A 19,062-nucleotide genomic window follows, 5' to 3' on the forward strand; every position below is an offset into this window, starting at 1 on the left:
CAGCGTCAGTGGTAACCGAGACCTTGACCAAGGAGAAGGCAGGAGGCAGTGAGAGGTGGGCTAGCTCGCTGCGGACGGCGGAGGTACCCCCGCAGTGAGAGGTGGAGCACCCGGCCGGGGACGGCGGAGGTGCCTCGGAGGGCCTAATTCTGTCTTGGTGGCCGCTGATAGAGGAAGAGGTGGAGGAGGAGGAGGAAAAGGAGGTGGGGGAGGACCTCCCTCAATCCTGCGGAGAAGAGGAGGACCTCCCTCAATCCTGCGGAGAGGAGGAGGAGGACCTCCCTCAATCCTGCGGTAAGGAAGAGAGAGTCTCTGACGGCCCCCGATGGGCGGGGGCCGGGACCAGTCGGGGTTCCTGATCTGAGCGGCGGAGAGTGGGTGGATGGAGTTGGGGGTTTAGGGTGCTGTTTTCCCCACAATGCCATTTGGGCCTGTTAGATTTGGTCTACTTCTCGATCCCTTTCTTGGGGCCCACTCGCCGCCCCGGCCTTCCAAAGGCAGCTCCTAGTTACTGCGCGCGAATTATTCCCTCCACAACTATTTTTATTTTGAAGTAATTTTTCAAGTATTTTTATTTTATATTATTTCTTTATATGTTTTTATTGATTTTTAGAGAGAGGGAGAGAGATAGGAAGAAATGGATGACGACAGAGAAACATCGATCATCTGCCTCCTGCACGCCCCCTACTGGGGATAGAGCGCGCAACCAGGGCATATGCCCTAACCAGGAATCCATCAGGTGACGCTCAACCACTGAGCCACACCAGCAGGGCTCAACTATTTTTATTTTAACTGCCTCTCACATAAATGGAAATGTGAGTTTGAGCAAGTGTCCCAATTCCAGCCATTCTTTCCTAGGGGCTAGTGATCTGTCAGTATTTACAGTTAAAATTCTTGACCTCTACCCTGGAACTATGGTAACCAGGCATTAAGTTCACTCCTCCCTTTGTTTATCTCATTTTTGGGAATACTGTCTGTGACAAAACTAAAACCTCAAGATATTCAGAGCAGCATTACTTAGAATTGCAACCACCAAAACTAGTAATATCCTTAAAACCCACCCACAAATTGATAAATAAGATTATATAAGTATGTGGAAAATTGTAAATAATAGAGTGATGGTGCAATAAGTAAACAATAAAATGGAATGAATATGTTGAGTGAAATCTATCCATAATCACTGGAATTTGAATAGGGTGAAAAGTGATGGGAAATGGTTGCTATATTAAGGTGTCGGTTGTTTTTTCCTCCTGAATCCTTCGCATATTAAAAATTATGACACTGCCCAGGGAAAAGGTCAGTAAGGCCTCCACACTCATACTTATTTATAAATATAGTAGATGGAGTGGGAGACTTTTGTATTTGTTGCTTACTTTTTATATTGGTGCCATCTTTCTTTCAGCTGAGGTTTGATACTCTATCATCCTTCTAAAGTTTCTTTGCAGCTTTCAAATGCAAGAATTACTTGGTGACAACTGCATGGCCTGGAACCTGGAGCTTTCCCAAAAGAGCTGGCTCTAAATTAACATTTCATGCTGCATACAAAGTTACTTCTGTTTCTCTGGCATGATGACTTGTCCTGAAGCCAAGAGAGGTAGCACAGGAATAAAAGGCAGGAAAGGCTGATAATGATTCAGAGAAAGCTCAGACCAGATTATTAGTCATGGTCTCTGTTCTGATGCGTTCATTTAATTCGCTCATCTATATATATAAAAGCCTAAGCGACTGGCCCACTGGCTGACCGGCAGACCTGCTGGTAGCTATGATGCGCACTGACCACCAGGGGGCAGACGCTCAACACAGGAGCTGCCGAGCAACAGCAACTTTGCAAAGTGCCCTCTCGCACTCTGGGACCCCCTCGGGGGATGTCAAACTGCCAGTTTTGACCTGATCCCCGCAGGCCAGGCTGAGTGACCCCACCAGTGCACGAATCGATCACCGGGCCTCTAGTTTAAAATAATTCCCTTTGCCCAGCTGGTGTGGCTCAGTGGTTGCACATCGACTTATGAACCAGGAGGTCACGGTTCGATTCCTGGTCAGGGCACATGCCCAGGTTGCAGGCTCGATCCCCAGTGCGGAGTGTGCCAATCAATGAGTCTCTCTCATCATTGAGGTCTCTATCTCTCTCCCTCTTTCTTCCTCTCTGAAATCAATTAAAAAATGTATTTAAGCCGAAACCGGTTTGGCTCAGTGGATAGAGCGTCGGCCTTCGGACTGAGAGGTCCCGGGTTCGGTTCCGGTCGGGGGCATGTGCCTGGGTTGCGGGCATATCCCCAGTGGGAGATGTGCAGGAGGCAGCTGATCGGTGATTCTCTCTCATCGATGTTTCTGACTCTCTATCTCTCTCCCTTCCTCTCTATAAAAAATCAATAAAATATATTAAACAAAATGTATTTAAAAAAGTAATTCCTTTCCAACATCTCATTCATTCATGCTCTTTTCCCAGGAGTAAGGTAATAATTTACTTACCTGATAATCAAAACTCCACAGAAGACCTCAATAGCAAAAATACAGCTGAAGCAATAATTATTTCAAATAAAAGTTGAATAATATTTTTAGATGATATAGTAATAGTATTCTCTTTAGTTTTTACAGCTTTACTGTATTTTAATGAGGTACTTCTCTTCAGTATGTGTGTTCAAATATATGTGGCTATTGGAATTTATTTTCATCTACTTTTTTAAAAATGTAAGCAGGGAAAATGACTGCTGGTTCAGTGTGTGTTCCTCAGATCATACCACTGCGAGTGCCTCAGCCTGGAAAAGCCAACCATGAAATTGATAACAACACACTTGTGGAAATGAAATCAGGTAAAAATAAAACATACTTGAAATGCTTTAAAATAACATGGTCATACTCTTTATGTTCATCTGGTTGTTGATTTTCTTCTTTGTATGTTTTCAATAACCAGGACCTTGAGAAGTTTATAAAACTTCCAAAATTTGCAGCACTTATACTTGGTGGTTTATAGAGTGGTGTATATTTAGATTGAAATGGTTAGCTTTGACTACCCTTTCATTTGTATAGGTACTTAATTGCAGCAATGCCTTGATTCACTATGACCAAGGTAAGATGTCTCAGTGCTTCCCCAAATGTTCCCAGGATGCTCATTATTTTGCTGGGATAATAAATTTGATATACTAACACGGGCTCTCCACTCATGTGGGAGCTTGAATCCTGGCTTTGACAACCTCTAGTAATTTTTGATATATTAATTAGCCTTTCTGAGTCTCAGTTTCCTCATTATAAGATAGTGATAATAATATCTACTATTTAGAGCCATTGTGAGGATAAAATGAGGTGATGTGAGGTATTTAGGGTCTGGCATGTAATTATGCCAAATAAATCTTAGCTGTTATTACAAAAATAAAATCAGCTATTATTACAAAAATATTTTGTAATTATTATTATAAAAATAAATCTTAGCTATTATAACAAAAAAATATTTCCTACTAATGCCAAAAGTGAGTATATGTATATATACACATATATACACACATACATATTTACATATACATATGTATACTATAAGGAAGAGGGAAAGTTTTATAGATAAAGCATATGAACAAATACTTGTTTAAAACAGACTGAGATTCCAATGTACTTTATTAAGTGTTTTGTGTAAAAATTATTTCTGTTTTTATGTTATGACCCTGTGCTTCCTAGACCAAGAGTTCCAACTAAGAATATATTACTTTATACTGTCTCCCTTTATCTTAAAAGCTAATATTATTTTTTAAATTTTCAAAGCAAAATACAAATTTTAATATATGTGCCTGTGACTCATAGAAATTGAATGTTTATTGACAAATGACGATATGAATAATAGGGTATCCAAATTCTCTAACGTTAAAAATGTCTCAAAAATAAAAGGTTCTATAATTCAGTAACAAAAAGAATAATAATAACCCAATAAAAAATGAACAAGGATGTGAAAGGACATTCTATAGGAAAGGAAATATAAGTGTCTCATGTGAGAATATGCTTCTACCTACCCCTTCACCTGCTTGCTGAGCAGACCTTATCCCCTGCTTTATTACTCCGTTGCATGTAATTACCATTGAACAGATTGTATATCATTTTTGTTTGTTTACTGTCTGTGTGTCCTTCCTAAAATGGAAGCTCCATGAGAGCAGGGACTTTGGTGACTGGGGTATCCTCAAGTGTCTAGAACAGTGTCTGCTACATAATAGGTACTTGGTAAGTATTTGTTGAAGGAGCAAATGAATCTTACTCAAAATGTAAGAAATGTGAATTAAAACAACAAGATACTTTTTAAATTTTACCTAACAGATTAGTAAAAATAAAATAATTGATAGCACACGATATGGGTGTGTGGGTAAGCAGGCACTTTCATGAATTGCTGGTAGCAGTGCAAGTTGTTTCAGCTTCTATGGGGGGAAGTTTGGCAATATTAACCAAAATTAAAAATGCACATACCTTTTGACTCAACAGTGCTAGTTCTACATGTTTTACAAATATACTTATAAAAAGAAGAGTTTTCAAGGTTATTCATTACAGTGTTTGTAATGGCAAAAGAAAGAAAAAGAAAACATTCATATGTCCATCTGTAGAGGATTGGTTAAATTGTGGTTCCTCTCTACAAAGAGAGAATACAACACAGCCATAACAAAGACTGAGGTCACTCTTTATGTACCAGTATAGAACAATATACAAGATATATTGTTAAATGAAAAAAAGAAAGGTGTGGAACAGGGTATGATATACCACCTTTGTATAAAAAGAGTAAGTGAAATAAGAACATGTACATTTATGCTTGTAGTGATATACAATATTTTTGAAAGGATAGTCAAGATCCCATTGATTGCCTGGGGCAGCTGATATTGGGAGTGGGAAGGAGAGCTTTAACTGTCTATCATTTTTTGACATTTTGAATCTAGATTTATATTAATTTATTACCTTTATAAATTTTCTAAGGTTGTAGGAATGAATCTTTTACCAGGTCCAAGTATAAAAGCATTTCTTAAGCAATACTAAAAAATAATAATAATGAAAAAATAGCTCCTGCTTTCTAAATGGCTGTTCTAGTTTTAAAATTAGACCCCTACTCTATTTGAATTAATGCCCTATTGGAAATGCAGAATAGCATAGTGGTTCAAGAGTGTGGGCTATGGATTCAACTTACCAAGAGTCAAATCACAACTCTGCTGTTAACCTCTCTGGGACTCAAGTTTCCTCAACTATAAAGTGGGTATACAATAGGGCTTATCTAATGGGATTGTACAGATGAAATGAGCTTATTCATGTAAGGCACAGTGCTTAGCATAGAGAAGGAGCTCAATTATTGTTATTGGTATTCATTTCTACAATATATTTAAAAATCTCATTGAATAACGGACCCATTGGCATTATTCAGGGACTTGGGACTTTAATGCTAATCGCAGTTATCCTGTTTTGGGTTTTTCAGATACCCCAGATGTCAGCATATATTATACCTTGGATGGCAGTAAACCTGAATTTCTAAAGAGAATTGGTTATGGTGAAAATACTACATTTAAGTATACAAAGCCTATTACTCTGCCTGATGGAAAAATACAAGTTAAAGCTATTGCAGTCTCTAAGTAAGTTAAGAGCCTGGTGATTAAAATAACTTTATACTATAATGATGTTTTAATTTTATTTCTTTCTTTCAGTAGGAATTAGCGCCGGACTAGAAAGGCATAAAAAAATTATTTTAATTTCAGCATATATCTGTAACTTTTGTCTTCTGCTGAGGTATACTGTAGAGTGCAGAAATCATGAGAGTACAGCTTAATGAAGTGCTATGTGTATTAATAATATTCTGTTTTTATTTTGAATTCTATATTGGAATTTCAGGAACCTTTTCAGGGTTTGGGACCTCTGAAGAGATTCATCAGGCTCTAGAGAAAATACTGTTTTTAGTGGATATTTCTTTTATTCCCCAGGACATAGCCTACAACCACCATGATCATTCTGTTTTATGATGTATTGATTTAATTGGCCTTGAAAGCTACTGTCTCTTCCATTTGTGGATATTAGCTACTTTATTCCTTTCTTTCCTATTCAGTGACTTTTATCACTTTACCAATATGGAAACACATCTTAATTTGGAAACCTTGTGTTATAGAGAAAAACTCAATTGCTTTGCAAGTCTGTGATAGGGGGATTATTTTGTGCAGCAAGACAGGTTTGGCCACATCTTTGGAACACTATTAGGCCCCAATTCAACAACTGACTGGCCAAGGTACTGCTTTCAAAAAGATTATCAGGGCTTCCTCTGGTGATTGAACTACTGCATGAGGAGAGTTATAAATTCTACACCAAAGATTGTTTTGGAATTTGATAATTTTTTTTTTTAAATATATTTTATTGATTTTTTACAGAGAGGACGGGAGAGAGATAGAGAGTTAGAAACATCGATGGGAGAGAAACATTGATCAGCTGCCTCCTGCACATCTCCTACTGGGGATGTGCCCGCAACCCAGGTACATGCCCTTGACCGGAATCGAACCTGGGACCTTTCAGTCCGCAGGCCGACGCTCTATCCACTGAGCCAAACCGGTTTCGGCTGGAATTTGATAATTTTTAAAAAGAATCAAATAAAAATTAAATCAAACAAACCCCTAATACACATTATTCTTCTTTATTAAATATTGACATTTGTAGCTTTTTCCTACTTGTCAACTCACTTCTATCAAAACAAGTCTTCTTAATTATCTTTAAAAATTGACAAGCTAGCTCTAACCAGTTTGGCTCAGTGGATAGAGGGTCAGTCTGCGGACTGAAGGGTCCCAGGTTCAATTCCAGTCAATGCTACATGCCCGGGTTGTGGGCTCGATCCCTAGTAGATGGTGTGCAGTGATTCTCTCTCATCATTGATGTTTCTATCTCTCTCCCTCTCCCTTCCTCTCTGACATCAATAAAAATATTTTTAAAAAATTAACAAGCGCCGTGGCCGGTTTGGCTCAGTGGATAGAGTGTCGGCCTGTGGACTGAAGGGTCCCAGGTTCGATTCCGGTCAAGGGCATGTACCTTGGTTGTGGGCACATCCCCAGTGGGAAGTGTGCAGGAGGAGGCTGATCGATGTTTCTCTCCCTCTCTGTAAAAAATCAATAAAATATATTTAAAAAAAAATTAACAAGCTAAATAGTACTCTCATACCTAATGCTATAAGACAGGCTCCTTTGGAAGCTGCAGGTAGTAGTGAAATGAAGTATTAATATAATGGCAAATATATGGTTTGGAGGAATTAATAGAGCTTCTAAAGAGTCTAAAAATAAAGTGTTTCTTTATGCTTCTTACCATCTTGCTCTGTGCCTGCTAATTGTTTATTCTGAAAGCAGTGTTAGTATTTCAGGTGTGTTCAGTTTAGAGAAAATATTTATATAAAAAATAATTTGGGTTTCCTCACAAAAGACAAATTAGTGCTTGTATACATTTGCGACAAAATAGTTCTTTCTGGAAATTACACTGCTTCATACAAGTCTGTTTCTAGGTACTTAAGATAATTAGTTTCTTAATAAAGAGACAAAGGACGTTAGCCCGAGATGGTTTGGCTCAGTGGGTAGAGTGTCGGCCTATGGACCAAAGGGTCTTGGGTTCTATCCTGGTCAAGGGCCCATACATGGTTTGCAGGCCTGGTCCGTGGTCGGGGCTCATGCAGGAGGCAAACAATTGATGTTTCTCTCACATAGATATTTCTCTCTGTCTTTCCCTCTCTCTCCCACTCTCTCTAAAAATCAATGGGAAAATATCCTCCGATGAGGATTAAAAAAAGAGAGAAAGACAAATTGTGGTCATGAAGTTTTGAATGATACAGGAAAATATTTATGATATAAGTGAAAAAATTAGGATAAAAATTATACTATATTATGTTCATACTTTAAAAATATAGAGAAAAAAGCAGAAGAAAACATGTCAACTTCAGCAGTCATTGCCTCTATAATATAGTATAATATAATAAAATATAGTATTGTGTATGTTTTTTAAAAAGTATATGTTTTTATTGATTGTAGAGAGAAGGGAAAAGGGAGGGAGGGAGGAAGGAAGGGAGGGAGGGAGAGAGAGAGAGAGAGAGAGAGAGAGAGAGAGAGAGAGAGATATTAGTTGCTTCCTGTACCCATCCCAACTGGGGATGGAATCTGCAACTTGGGTATATGCCCTGACTAGGGATGGAACCGATGACTTTTTGGTGCATGGGATGAGAGAGAAACATCAATCAGCTGCCTCCTGCACACCCCCTACTGGGGATGTGCCTGCAACCAAGGTACATGCCCTTGACCGGAATCGAACCTGGGACCCTTCAGTCTGCAGGCTGACATTCTATCCACTGAGCCAAACTGGTTAGGGCCACATGGTTTCTTGTTACTGGACCTTGAATGCCAGGTTCTTGAGTCTCAATGTCATAGAAATGTGCACTAAACTCAGTACAAGATCAAGCAGATAGAGTTTATTGAAAAGAGCTTGTGCACAGGGCAGTCAACCAGAAAAGAGAAGTTGAGCTTCCTGAGGTTTCTTGTGGAATGCTCATATAGGGGCCAGGGGTGGGTGCAGGGTTTGGGAATGAGGATGAGGTCAGTTGTCCCATGATTGCCACCTGGTGGTTGATCCTGGATAATCAAAAGATGTTTTCCATGGTCAGTGGACCACTCAGTGGTCCTGTACAAAACAACCATTTTGCAGAACATGATATTAAGGAAGAATGTTTTTTACAATCTTTTCTTTAAGGATGTGGTTAGATTAATTTGATACTGAAAGCAAGGAGTCATAGTCAGGCCTCTAAGATGGATTTTTTCAGTCAAGATGGAGTCCAGCCCAGCGTGAACCCATGCTCCAAGAGGTCACTGGTACAGTTCCCAGTCAGGGCACATGCCCGGGTTGTGGACTTGATCCCCACTGTTTCTCTCATCATGGTGTTTTGTCTCTCCCTCTGCCTTCCTCTCTGAAATCAATAAAAATATATATTTAAAAAAATAGTGTTAGGTGAGTTGCTGGTGCTCAAAATAAATCACCATCAGTTTTTAGTTATGGGCACCTCTACATGGCTTTCTTATGGAACTTCTTTTGCATCAAAGAGGAACAAGATTAATTGTAAAATATTATGAATAAATTGAAAACATGGTAGCATTTGAGGAATAGCAGTTTAAATCTACCACAGCAACATATATTATGCTATTTACAGGAAAATTCCCTTGAGTCACATGGAATGATATACAGATAACCTGATTCTTTGTTTTAGAATAGTTTGAGACTTGAAGTATAAAATCTTTATGGTCAGTATGGTAGATAGTCTCCAAAAATTAACCATGCTTCCCAGTGGTTGGTCCTATGACTTACTTTTGACCAATAGAATGTTTCAGAAATGATGCTGAGGCTAGATCACAAAGTGTAGCAGTTTCTGCTCTGTTATCTTGGAACATAAACACTGGGTGAAGCCAGCCACCATGTAGGAAGCCTGACTTCCATACTGTAAGGGAGGGGAGGAGGGAGGGAGGGAAGGAAGGATGGAGGGAGAGAGAATGAGAATTGAAATCCTAGCCTAGGCTGTGAGTATGAAGGAAGAGACCATTTTGGACATCCAGCTAAGTTGACCTTTCAGTTGACTCCCGCCCAGCCAATATCTGCCTGCAATCACATGAGAGATTGCAGACAAGAGCTATCCAGCTGAGCCTGGTTAACTCACAGATTTGTTTTAAAACAGTATGTTTTGGAGCAGTTTATTACAAAGCAATAGATCATCTAAATGAGAGTAATGTAAAGAAAGACTATAGAAGTTATATTTTGATTTCTTCAATTTAAAATATACTAAATTTAGTAGCTAGACTAAGGGACTTCAATAGAGTTATCTTAATTGCTATCCGGCTTTTTTGGAATATTTGTGTAATACACAGACTTTTTCTTTTTAAAATAATTTTCAGAGACTGCAGACAGAGTGGCATTGTAACAAAGATGTTTCAGGTGGAATATGAACCACCAAATGCAGCCTCTTCAGAAGACAGTGTTGAAAACATTCTCGAAGATTCTTCAAAGCAGGCAAGTAATGAAACTATAATACATTCAGATAGTCACCACATTCTTGGTTCCTCCTTTCTTAGTGGTCACATCTTCCCTTTCATTTCATCACCACAGTCCTTCTGCCCACAACCCTGGTCATTATCAACCATTGCAAAGTATCTTTGCTGATTTCCCCGCTTTGGTCCGCCTGTAGATTTTCCTACCTATCAGAACTGCCCATGTTCTAGTGTCCTCAGTGACTCCTCCTATTGAAGTAACAAACCTTTAGGCTGGCATCCCAAAGGATCACTTTCTGTCCTAAGTCATCCTTTCTTGCTTTGTGACTCCCCTGTATATACTCCAGCCAAACTAAACTGTGTTTTCTGTATTCTATCACTGCTCCCCTAGCACCCAGGCCTTCTCCTTTTATAAAATGCTGTGAATATGTGATTACTTTGCTTCTTGTCTATCATCCCCTTGCACTGTAAGCTTCAAGGTGGCAGAGAGTACGTATGCCGTACTCAATTCCTTGCACAGGGCCAGGTAGGAGAGGGTGGTGAGTGTATATTTGTTGAATAGATGCACCAGACTAGTAGAGAAGCCCTCAGTGTGTATAGCTTCCTGTTACGTTGAAATCTTCATTCCCAAGCAGCTGCAAAGCCCCACTTTGGGGAGTGAACGAGACCTATCTAAAAATGACTTTTGAAACTTCAGACCCTGTGTTGTTGGCCTCAGTGAGACAGATCCAAGGATCAGAAGATGGACCAAACCATGGGAAGGCGGTCAACTAAAGAGTCTGGCACAGGGGTCGTGTTGGGGGTGACATAAAGTTTTCTGGGGAGTCCCTTCAGCCCAACAGTGGTCCAGAGGCCAGAGGGGAGGCTGTGGAACCAAAGCAGTGGGTGTCGGTAGAACATGGGTCTCAAGTATGATCAGGGAAGGGATCTGCACAGGGCAGGGCCAGCCAGCAGAGGCTGAGCCTACATGTGTCAGCAGGTGCACAGGCTTGGTCAAGCATAAGAGATTGAGTCCACAGAGAAGAAAGCCCCGAGAGGAGTGCTAAGGACTGTGTGTGGGCAGGTACTGTACGTAAGTCCTATCTTGGTCTGACCCCACCCCGTCTTTGCTACCTGGATTTGGTAGTTCCCTGGTCATTATCAGACTCCCATGATGGCAACATCCTGCCTACGTGTGCTGCTACCTGCCTCTCATCTTGACCACTTGATCTGGTGGGGCTTATGCTGCCAGCCAAGCAGCTCAGATACAAAGCTGTGTATTTCCAGAGTAAGGTGAGGCAGAAGTCACTTTGTAAATCCTTTCAAGTAAGAAGTATACGCTATGACACTGCCTCTACCATGTGACTTAATGTTCACATTCTAAAGTGGGCCTAATTAAGAGACTAACATGCAATGTTTTCATTCCTAGGAATTGAAAAATGGATTTGTTGCACCAAAACCAAGGAAGAAATCCAAGAATGCTGAACATAAACCTGGTTGGAATGTTAACCATAGACATCTAGGTATGACATGAGAGGATGAGGTTAACATTTAGTTTTCTAAACCCCAAACAGGTTCATAACTTACTTTGTCTGCAGAAGGGTTGGAATAAGAAATACTGGAACAGTAAAGCCATAATTTGAATTTTAATGCTATCTAAGCTAATGGCTTATCCAGGAGGGCTAACCTAGGAGTCCAATGAAGTCAGGTTTATGACTCCTTGCAACACACAAGAGGATCCATGGGGTGTATCACCAAACAAAGGAAAAGATAGTAGAGGGTTTGGGGTGTGGGGAGCCAGCACAGCCATGGCATACTCAGCCCCAACGCGCCTTATGTGCCATGCCAGCTCAGCCAAGGGTGATTCTGAGTGGGGGGGTGAAAGGATTGAGAAAAGACAGACAAGAGAATGAAAGCTGGGTCTCGGTGGGACGCTGTGTCCCTGATGAGACCCAGCTTTCATTCTCTTGTCTGTCTTTTCTCAATCCTTTCAACCCCCCCCCCCCCCCCCCCCCACTCAGGATCACCCTTGGCTGAGCTGGCATGGTACATAAGGCGCGTTGGGGCTGAGTATGCCATGGCCGTGCCGGCTCCCCACATTGGGGGAAGAGTGGAGTTTGTGTGAAATGGAAATGAAAGCAGAGTGTTTGAAAGGCTCAAAGCACAACAGGGATGAATGTGAAGTGGTCATTATCTGGTGTGGGCTGCCTAAGGGAGCCAGTATCCTCTTATATTGGAAACAACAAAGATAAATGTGACGTTGTGCTCAGAAACCCTTCTCTGAAGCTCTGCACCACGTTGGAAATTAAGGCTGCTTGTCCATGTTGAAGTAACTTAGGTCCTCAGGCAAGAGTCAGATGTTTCATTCTTACTGAGATGCTTTGAAACACCAGTTTCTGAAAACCTGATTTCTAGAGAAGTTTCTTGGCAGGTAAGAAACAATGTCACTCAAAGGGAGTGCTCTTAGGACATTTTACTGCTGCACTGTGTTCTGGGGAGAAATATTTCCTTATAAACTTGCAGTTGGATTTATCTATTTTTCTAGCCTGATGTGAAATGTTTTGGAATGTAGCTGGGCAGATTTTAATTTTCTTAGTCTGGGCTAATTTTTTCTTTCTCAGTGCTAATTCAACTGAGTGGGGTCATCTTTATGTAGCTGCTCTTTAAAGAAAGGCTGTGATGACAGTGGTCCCTTATAAAAAGTTTTGCAACTATGAAGACATTCGCATGATTATATATATAATTACAGTTGCTCACAGAACGATGTTTTTGATGTATTTGTATACCTCGAGGTAGGTGAAAGAACTAAGTCTAAAATATTGAAAGATCTTTGCTTTTCAGACAGCCACCTGGAAAGGCCCCCTTACCGTGAAGAATCGGTTTCTAGACCACCCAGAAATCCACCCCAGGTAACTTCTAAGGAAAATCTTCGGAGTACTGAATATCTGCTGCCTTTTTAATGTTTCCTGTGAAATACTTTGAGGTAGTGTTTCTCAGCCTTTCACCACGTGCCAGGAACTGTTCAGAGCTGAGACACTGTGTTTGATAAGAAAGCCTCCTGTACTCATGGAACTTATATTTTATTGGGGGTGGGGATAGGCAGATAATAAATATGTAAATAAACAAAAAATTTTAAGTTGGGATAATATAATGAAAAAGATAACACTGGGTAATGGAATAGAGCAGTGGTTTTCAAAGTGTGGATCTCACAGACCAGTAGCATCAATATCACATGGGAGCAAATTTTCAGCCCTGGCTGGTTTGGAACAGTGGGTAGAGCACTGGACTGAAGGGTCCTGGGTTCAATTCCGGTCAGGGGCAGGCACATGCCGGGTTGTAGGCTCAGTACCCAGTGGAGGGGGGGGGCAGCGTGCAGGAGGCGGCTGATCAATGATTCTCTCTCATCATGATGTTTCTATCTCTTTCTTTTCCTTCCTCCCTCTCTGAAATCAATAAAAAAATAAAAATTAAAAAAATGCAAATTTTCAGGCCCCTCCCCAGGTCTACTGATTTAGGGACTTGGGAAGTGGGCCCACTAATCTGTTTGAATTAGCCCTTTTTCTGATACACACTCAAGTTTGAGAACCACTGGGATAGAGAATGACCATGAAGGAAGGACAGTATTCTAATTCAGGGTAATAAGAGAGGGCTTCCTTGAAAATATGACATTTGAATTGAGCCTTCAAAATGAACAGAAGCCAACCCTGTAAAGATCTTGGCAGCAGTAATAGCAAGTACAGAAAAGGGGGGATTGCAAGGAGGCTGGTGTGGAGAGCAAGGTAAGAGATGGAGTGCGAGAAGTAGACTGGGGCCGGAGCATGGAGAACTGTGGTTCTCAAACATCACTGCACACGAGAATCGCCTGAGGGGTTTCAAACCAATCCCAGGAAGCCAACCTCAGGAATTCTGATTTAATTGGTCTGATATGGGGTTTGGGCATGGTTTTATTTTTAAAATTCACCCACAAGTGATTCTAATGGGAAGGCATGATTGGGAATAGCAGATGCTATGGGTGAGTCCCATTGTAAGGAGTTTGATTTTCTAATTATAAAGGGAATTCATTTGGATGGTAAGACATGATCTTATTTACATTTAAAAGAAGAGAAGGGGGCTCTGGCCAGTGTGGCTCAGTTGGTTGAGCTTCGCCTCATACACTGAGAGGTCGCCAGTTTGATTCCTGGTCAGGGCACATGACCGACTTGCAGGCTCAATCCCCAGCAGAAGGCAGCCCATCAATATTTCTATCTCTCTCTCCCTCTCCCTTCCTCTCTCTCTCAAATCAATTTTGAATAAAATTTAAAAAAAAGAAAGAAGAGGAGGGCAATAAAAGTTTTTTTCTTTGGCCATAGTGTGGAGGTTGGGCTGTAGAGGAATCAGAGGGGAATATCATTTGGGAGAAATGAGAGATGAAGGTGGTTTCTACCAAGGTTGTGCAAGTGGTGATCATAGGAGGCAGTGGGAATCCAGGGTTTTGGAGATAGAGCTGACAGGTTTGGCTGAGGGATTAGATAGGTAAGATGAGGGGAAAGGAAGAGTCAAGAGTGACCTCAAGGTTCTGCCCTGAGCATCTGGAGGTGATGGTATCATTAATGGAGAGAAAGATGAGGGAGGAGCAGGTGTTCAAAGACTCATTAGAAATTCAAGTGGAGGCCCTGGCCAGGTAGCTCAGTCAGTTAGAGCATCATCTTGATATGCCAAGGTTATGGGTTCGATTTCTCATTAGGGCAAACCAAGAAGCAACAATGAATGCATAAATAAGTGGAACAATAAATCTATCTCCCTCTTTCTTAAATTAAAAAAATTCAAATGGAGGTGTTAAATACACTGTTGGCCATGCAATTTCAAACCCGGGGTAGAGTCCAGGGCTAGAAATACATATATGTGGAAATATTTAGTATACCAGAGTGGGCAAAAGTAGGTTTACAGTTGTTCATATGAAAAATACAATAATTAATAAATAAGGCTGTCCAGAAAAAGAAGATAGCACAAGACAAAATCCTTGACTTTAGAGGTTGAGTAGAAGAGGAAGAGCCTGAGAAGTAGGAAGAAAGCAAAACAAACAAACATAGAAAGCCAAGAGAAGAAAGGGTTTTGGAAGAAGACAGTGGTCATCTATGTCAAATGTTACTGGGATTCAAATTAGACAAGCACAGGGACTTGCCCATTGGATTTAAACAAGTTGGAGGTGATTTATAATAGAAATAAAAGCTATATTAATACATTTTTACCATATAATACAAGAAAGATGCCCTTATACTAGTGGCCATCTACTACTACTGTTATAGCAATTTGATTTTTCAATGTTTATAAAATCCAAGTTAGAATTTTGGCATCTAAATGCAACCCAAGAGTTCTTGCTCTCTCTTCCTCCAATCTGAGCCCTAGGTAGAGCATATATGGAGTCACATTTTTTATACAGCCACAAACTGCTTCTTATGTACCCATGATTCCAAGTCTGGTCACACTTATAATCTGTAATAATAAAAGCATAATATGCTAATTAGACTGGACAGCTGAATGACCTTCTGGATGTCATTCTGGACATCCTTCCAGACGAAGCCGCTGCAGCAGGGGCCGAGGCAGAGGTGGTTCGGGGTGATCAGGCAGGCAGGCGGGCAACGAGGGGCAATCAGCCAGGCAGAGTGGTTAGGGGCGATCAGGCAGGCAGGCAGAGTGGTTAGGGGTGATCAGGCAGGCAGGTGAGTGGTTAGGGGTGATCAGGCAGGCAGGCAGAGGCGGTTAGGGGTGATGAGGCAGGCAGACAGGCAAGCAGTTAGGAGCCAGCGGTCCTGGATTATAAGAGGGATGTCTGACTGCCGGTTTAGGCCCGATCCCACAGTGGGATTGGACCTAAACCGGCAGTCAGACATCCCCCGAGGGGTCCCAGCAGTAATAGCAAGTACAGAAAGGTCTGAAAGGTGCTACTTGGCCACCCCCTCACCCCCGTGCATGAATTTTGTGCACCGGGCCTCTAGTCCTATATAATGAAAGCCTAATATGCTAAGTGTCCAGTTGTCTGATCATTTGTGCAACCAATCAAAGTGTAATATGCTAATGATATGCCACTCAACTGCTCACTATGGTGTGCACTGACCACTAGGAGGCAGGCAGTTGACTGATTGACCAGTCGCTATGATGTGCACTGACCACCAGGGGGTAGACGCTCCAACCGGTAGGTTAGCTTGCTGCTGGGGTCCAGCCAATCGGAACTGAGAGAGATGGGCCCGAGATGCCCTGGAGCTCTCCCTCGGTCCTTCCCTGGCTGGCCAACCTCCCATGTCCCTCCCCAGCCCTGATCATGCTCCGGTGGGGTCCCTTGGCCTGGCCTGCATCCTCTCACAATCCAGGATCCCTCAGGGGATGTCGGAGAGCCGGTTTTGGCCTGATCCCGCAGGCCAGGCTGAGGGATGCCACTGGTGCATGAATTCATGCACTGGGCCTCTAGTCAAATATAAAATTAAAAAGCATGTTTTCTGCCCAGCCGGCATGGCTCAGTGGTTGAGCGTCGACCTATGACTTGTTAGATTTCCAGTCAGGGCATATGCTCAGGTTGCAGGCTCAATCCCCAGTGTGTGGCTAAAAAGCATGTTTTCCAAACCTGGTTGAACATCAGGAACACCTGGGGGTAACTATATATATTTATATATACAGACTAGAGGCCTGGTGCATGAAAATTTGTGCACTGGGGGGGAGGGTCCCTTAGCCCGCCTACCCCTTCTCACAGTCTGGGAACCCTCAGGGGATGTCCTACTTGTGGCTTCGGCCCGCTCCCTCTGGAAGCCACAGTCTGGCCTCCCTCTGGGGGAGGCGACCGGGCTGATCAGGAGAAGGCGACGCCCCCATCATGCCTCTGCTGCAGCCACTGCCGGCTACCGTGGCTGCCTGAGCCTTGGACCTGCCCTGGCAGCGGCAGCCACCATCTGTGACTTGCCTGAGCCTCAGGCAGCCACTGCGGCTTTGTCCGTAAGGACATCTGGAAGGATGTCCAGAAGACGTCCTAATTAGCATATTACCCTTTTATTAGTATAGATTCTCAGCTATTCCTCCTGAAATTCTTCTAGATAATCTGATTTCATAAGCCTGGATGGATTCCATGGAGGACTTTGATGATCAGTCCAGTTGGAGAATCACTGGCCTAGAAGACTAACTGTCCTTATCTCAAGGTTAAGCCCTTTCCTTCACTTCCAGTTTCTAGTGCTGTGGTGTGACTCAGCCAGAACCCCTGGCTTCTTTCTTCTCCCCACCCACTCTGTTTTCTAGGGATCAAGCTCACAACCCGAGCATGTGCCCTTGACCAGAATCAAACCCAGACCTTTCAGTCCGCAGGTTGCTCTGTCTACTGAACCAAAGCAGCTATGGCCTCAGTCTGTCTTTATCCATCATGATGCAGGCTCGGTCCCCAGTAGGGGGCATGCAGGAGGCAGCCAATCAATGATTCATCATTGATGTTTCTATCTCCCTCTCCCTTCTTCTCTGAAATCAATAAAAATATATTTAAAATAAACGACAGACTGAGAAACTATTCCAAATTAAAGGAGACAAAAGAGACATGACAGCTGAATGAAAGTATGATACTAGACTGAATCCTACACCAGGAAAAATATAGTTGTGAAGACATTACTGGCACAATTAATAAAATTTAAGTAAAGATCTGTGGGTTAGATAATAGTATTATGTCACTGTTAATTTTTATGGTTTTGATAATTCTATTGAGTAAGAGGGCATCCTTGTTCATAGGAAATGCACACTGAAGTATTTCAAGACAGGGCATCATGACTGCAGCTCATTCTCCATGGTAGAAAGAGAGAGAGAGAGAGAGAGAGAGAGAGAGAGAGCGAGAGCGCAGTTGGGCAAAATGTTAACATGAACAGTTGGTTATACTGGCTATACAGGAGTTATTTGTATAATCCTTGCAACTTTTCTGTAAGTTTGAAATTATCAAAAGAAAATTTTATAAGAATAAGATAAAACAGGATAATAGTACTCAAATCATAAGTTTATTGTGAAGTGTCAAGGAGAAAATGGCTACAAAAATGGCCAGGCACATTTTACTACTATCAGACCCTCAATAATTGTTAGCTTCTTTCCTTCATGTTCCTTCTCCAAACTTCTTTCTGTCCCATTCTCCTACCACTTGAACATACAGATCACACAAAACCACCTGAGTCCCAGGATAGGCCATGTGCTATAATATGTATCCTAGCCCCCTCCTGGCATCAAGCACAGTACCTGGTACAAAGTGAATGCTTAAATAAGTATGTCGAAGTGAGTTAAATGTTTGTGGATAACAGCAGAAAGTTGCTGCATTTATTCTTTAGGTGAGTCCTTTTGAGTTTCCTAGGGATATAATCTTTGAGAAAATAGAGCTAACTTAGGTTTAAATACTGAAACCGGGTCCGTCTGATGGTAAATTCAGATATCTTTTCTTGTAAATTTATGGTTTTTTGTGTTTTTGTTAATCCTCACCCAAGGATATTTTTTCCATTGATTTTTTTAGAGAAAGAATGAGGGAGAAAAAGGGGTTGGGGAGAGAGAAAGAGAGCGAGAGAGAGAAACATCAATGTGAGGGAGATACATGGATTGGTTGCCTCACACATGTATCCCAACCAGAGCTGGGGATGAACCTGCAAGCCAGGTACATGCCCTTGACCAAAAATTGAAACCCCGACCCTTCAGTGTGCAGGGCCCACACTCTAATCACTCTGAGCCACACCAGCCAGGCCTAAACTTACGTTTTTTTTTTTTTAATTAAATCTTTATTGTTCAGATTATTACATTTGTTCCTCTTTTTCCCCCCCATAACTCCCCTCCTCCCAGTTCCCGCCCCACCATCCGCCCTCACTCCCCACCCACTGTCCTCATCCATAGGTGCACGATTTTTGTCCAGTCTCTTCCCGCATCTCCCACACCCCTTTCCCCCCCAAGAATAGTCAGTCCATTCCCTTTCTATGTCCCTGATTCTATTATAATCACCAGTTCATTCTGTTCATCGGATTATTTATTCACTTGATTCTTAGATTCACTTGTTGATAGATGCATATTTGTTGTTCATAATTTGTATCTTTACCTTTTTCTTCCTCTTCCTCTTCTT

At 41.8% G+C, this 19,062-nt stretch overlaps 1 protein-coding gene across 5 annotated transcripts in view; it reads left to right on the top strand.

The window, feature by feature from the left end:
* Positions 1–7: 7 nt before the first annotated feature.
* Positions 8–19,062, top strand: part of DZANK1 (double zinc ribbon and ankyrin repeat domains 1) — a 62,440-nt gene continuing 43,385 nt past the window's right edge. Inside the window, exons 1-6 of one of the 5 annotated variants that reach the window (XM_081097443.1) lie at positions 8–294; positions 2,694–2,810; positions 5,429–5,582; positions 9,900–10,014; positions 11,401–11,494; positions 12,813–12,880. In XM_081097443.1, the coding sequence (XP_080953569.1) occupies positions 2,702–2,810; positions 5,429–5,582; positions 9,900–10,014; positions 11,401–11,494; positions 12,813–12,880 (540 nt within the window). In that variant the 5' untranslated portion in view covers positions 8–294; positions 2,694–2,701. The remainder of the gene's footprint in view (positions 295–2,693; positions 2,811–5,428; positions 5,583–9,899; positions 10,015–11,400; positions 11,495–12,812; positions 12,881–19,062) is intronic. The other 4 variants (XM_081097441.1, XM_081097442.1, XR_013996342.1 and 1 more) reach the window with 4 other exon arrangements.

This window comes from Myotis nattereri (assembly GCF_964212035.1).
Source record: "Myotis nattereri genome assembly, chromosome: 8".
In the NCBI taxonomy this organism is placed as follows: Eukaryota; Metazoa; Chordata; class Mammalia; order Chiroptera; family Vespertilionidae; genus Myotis; species Myotis nattereri.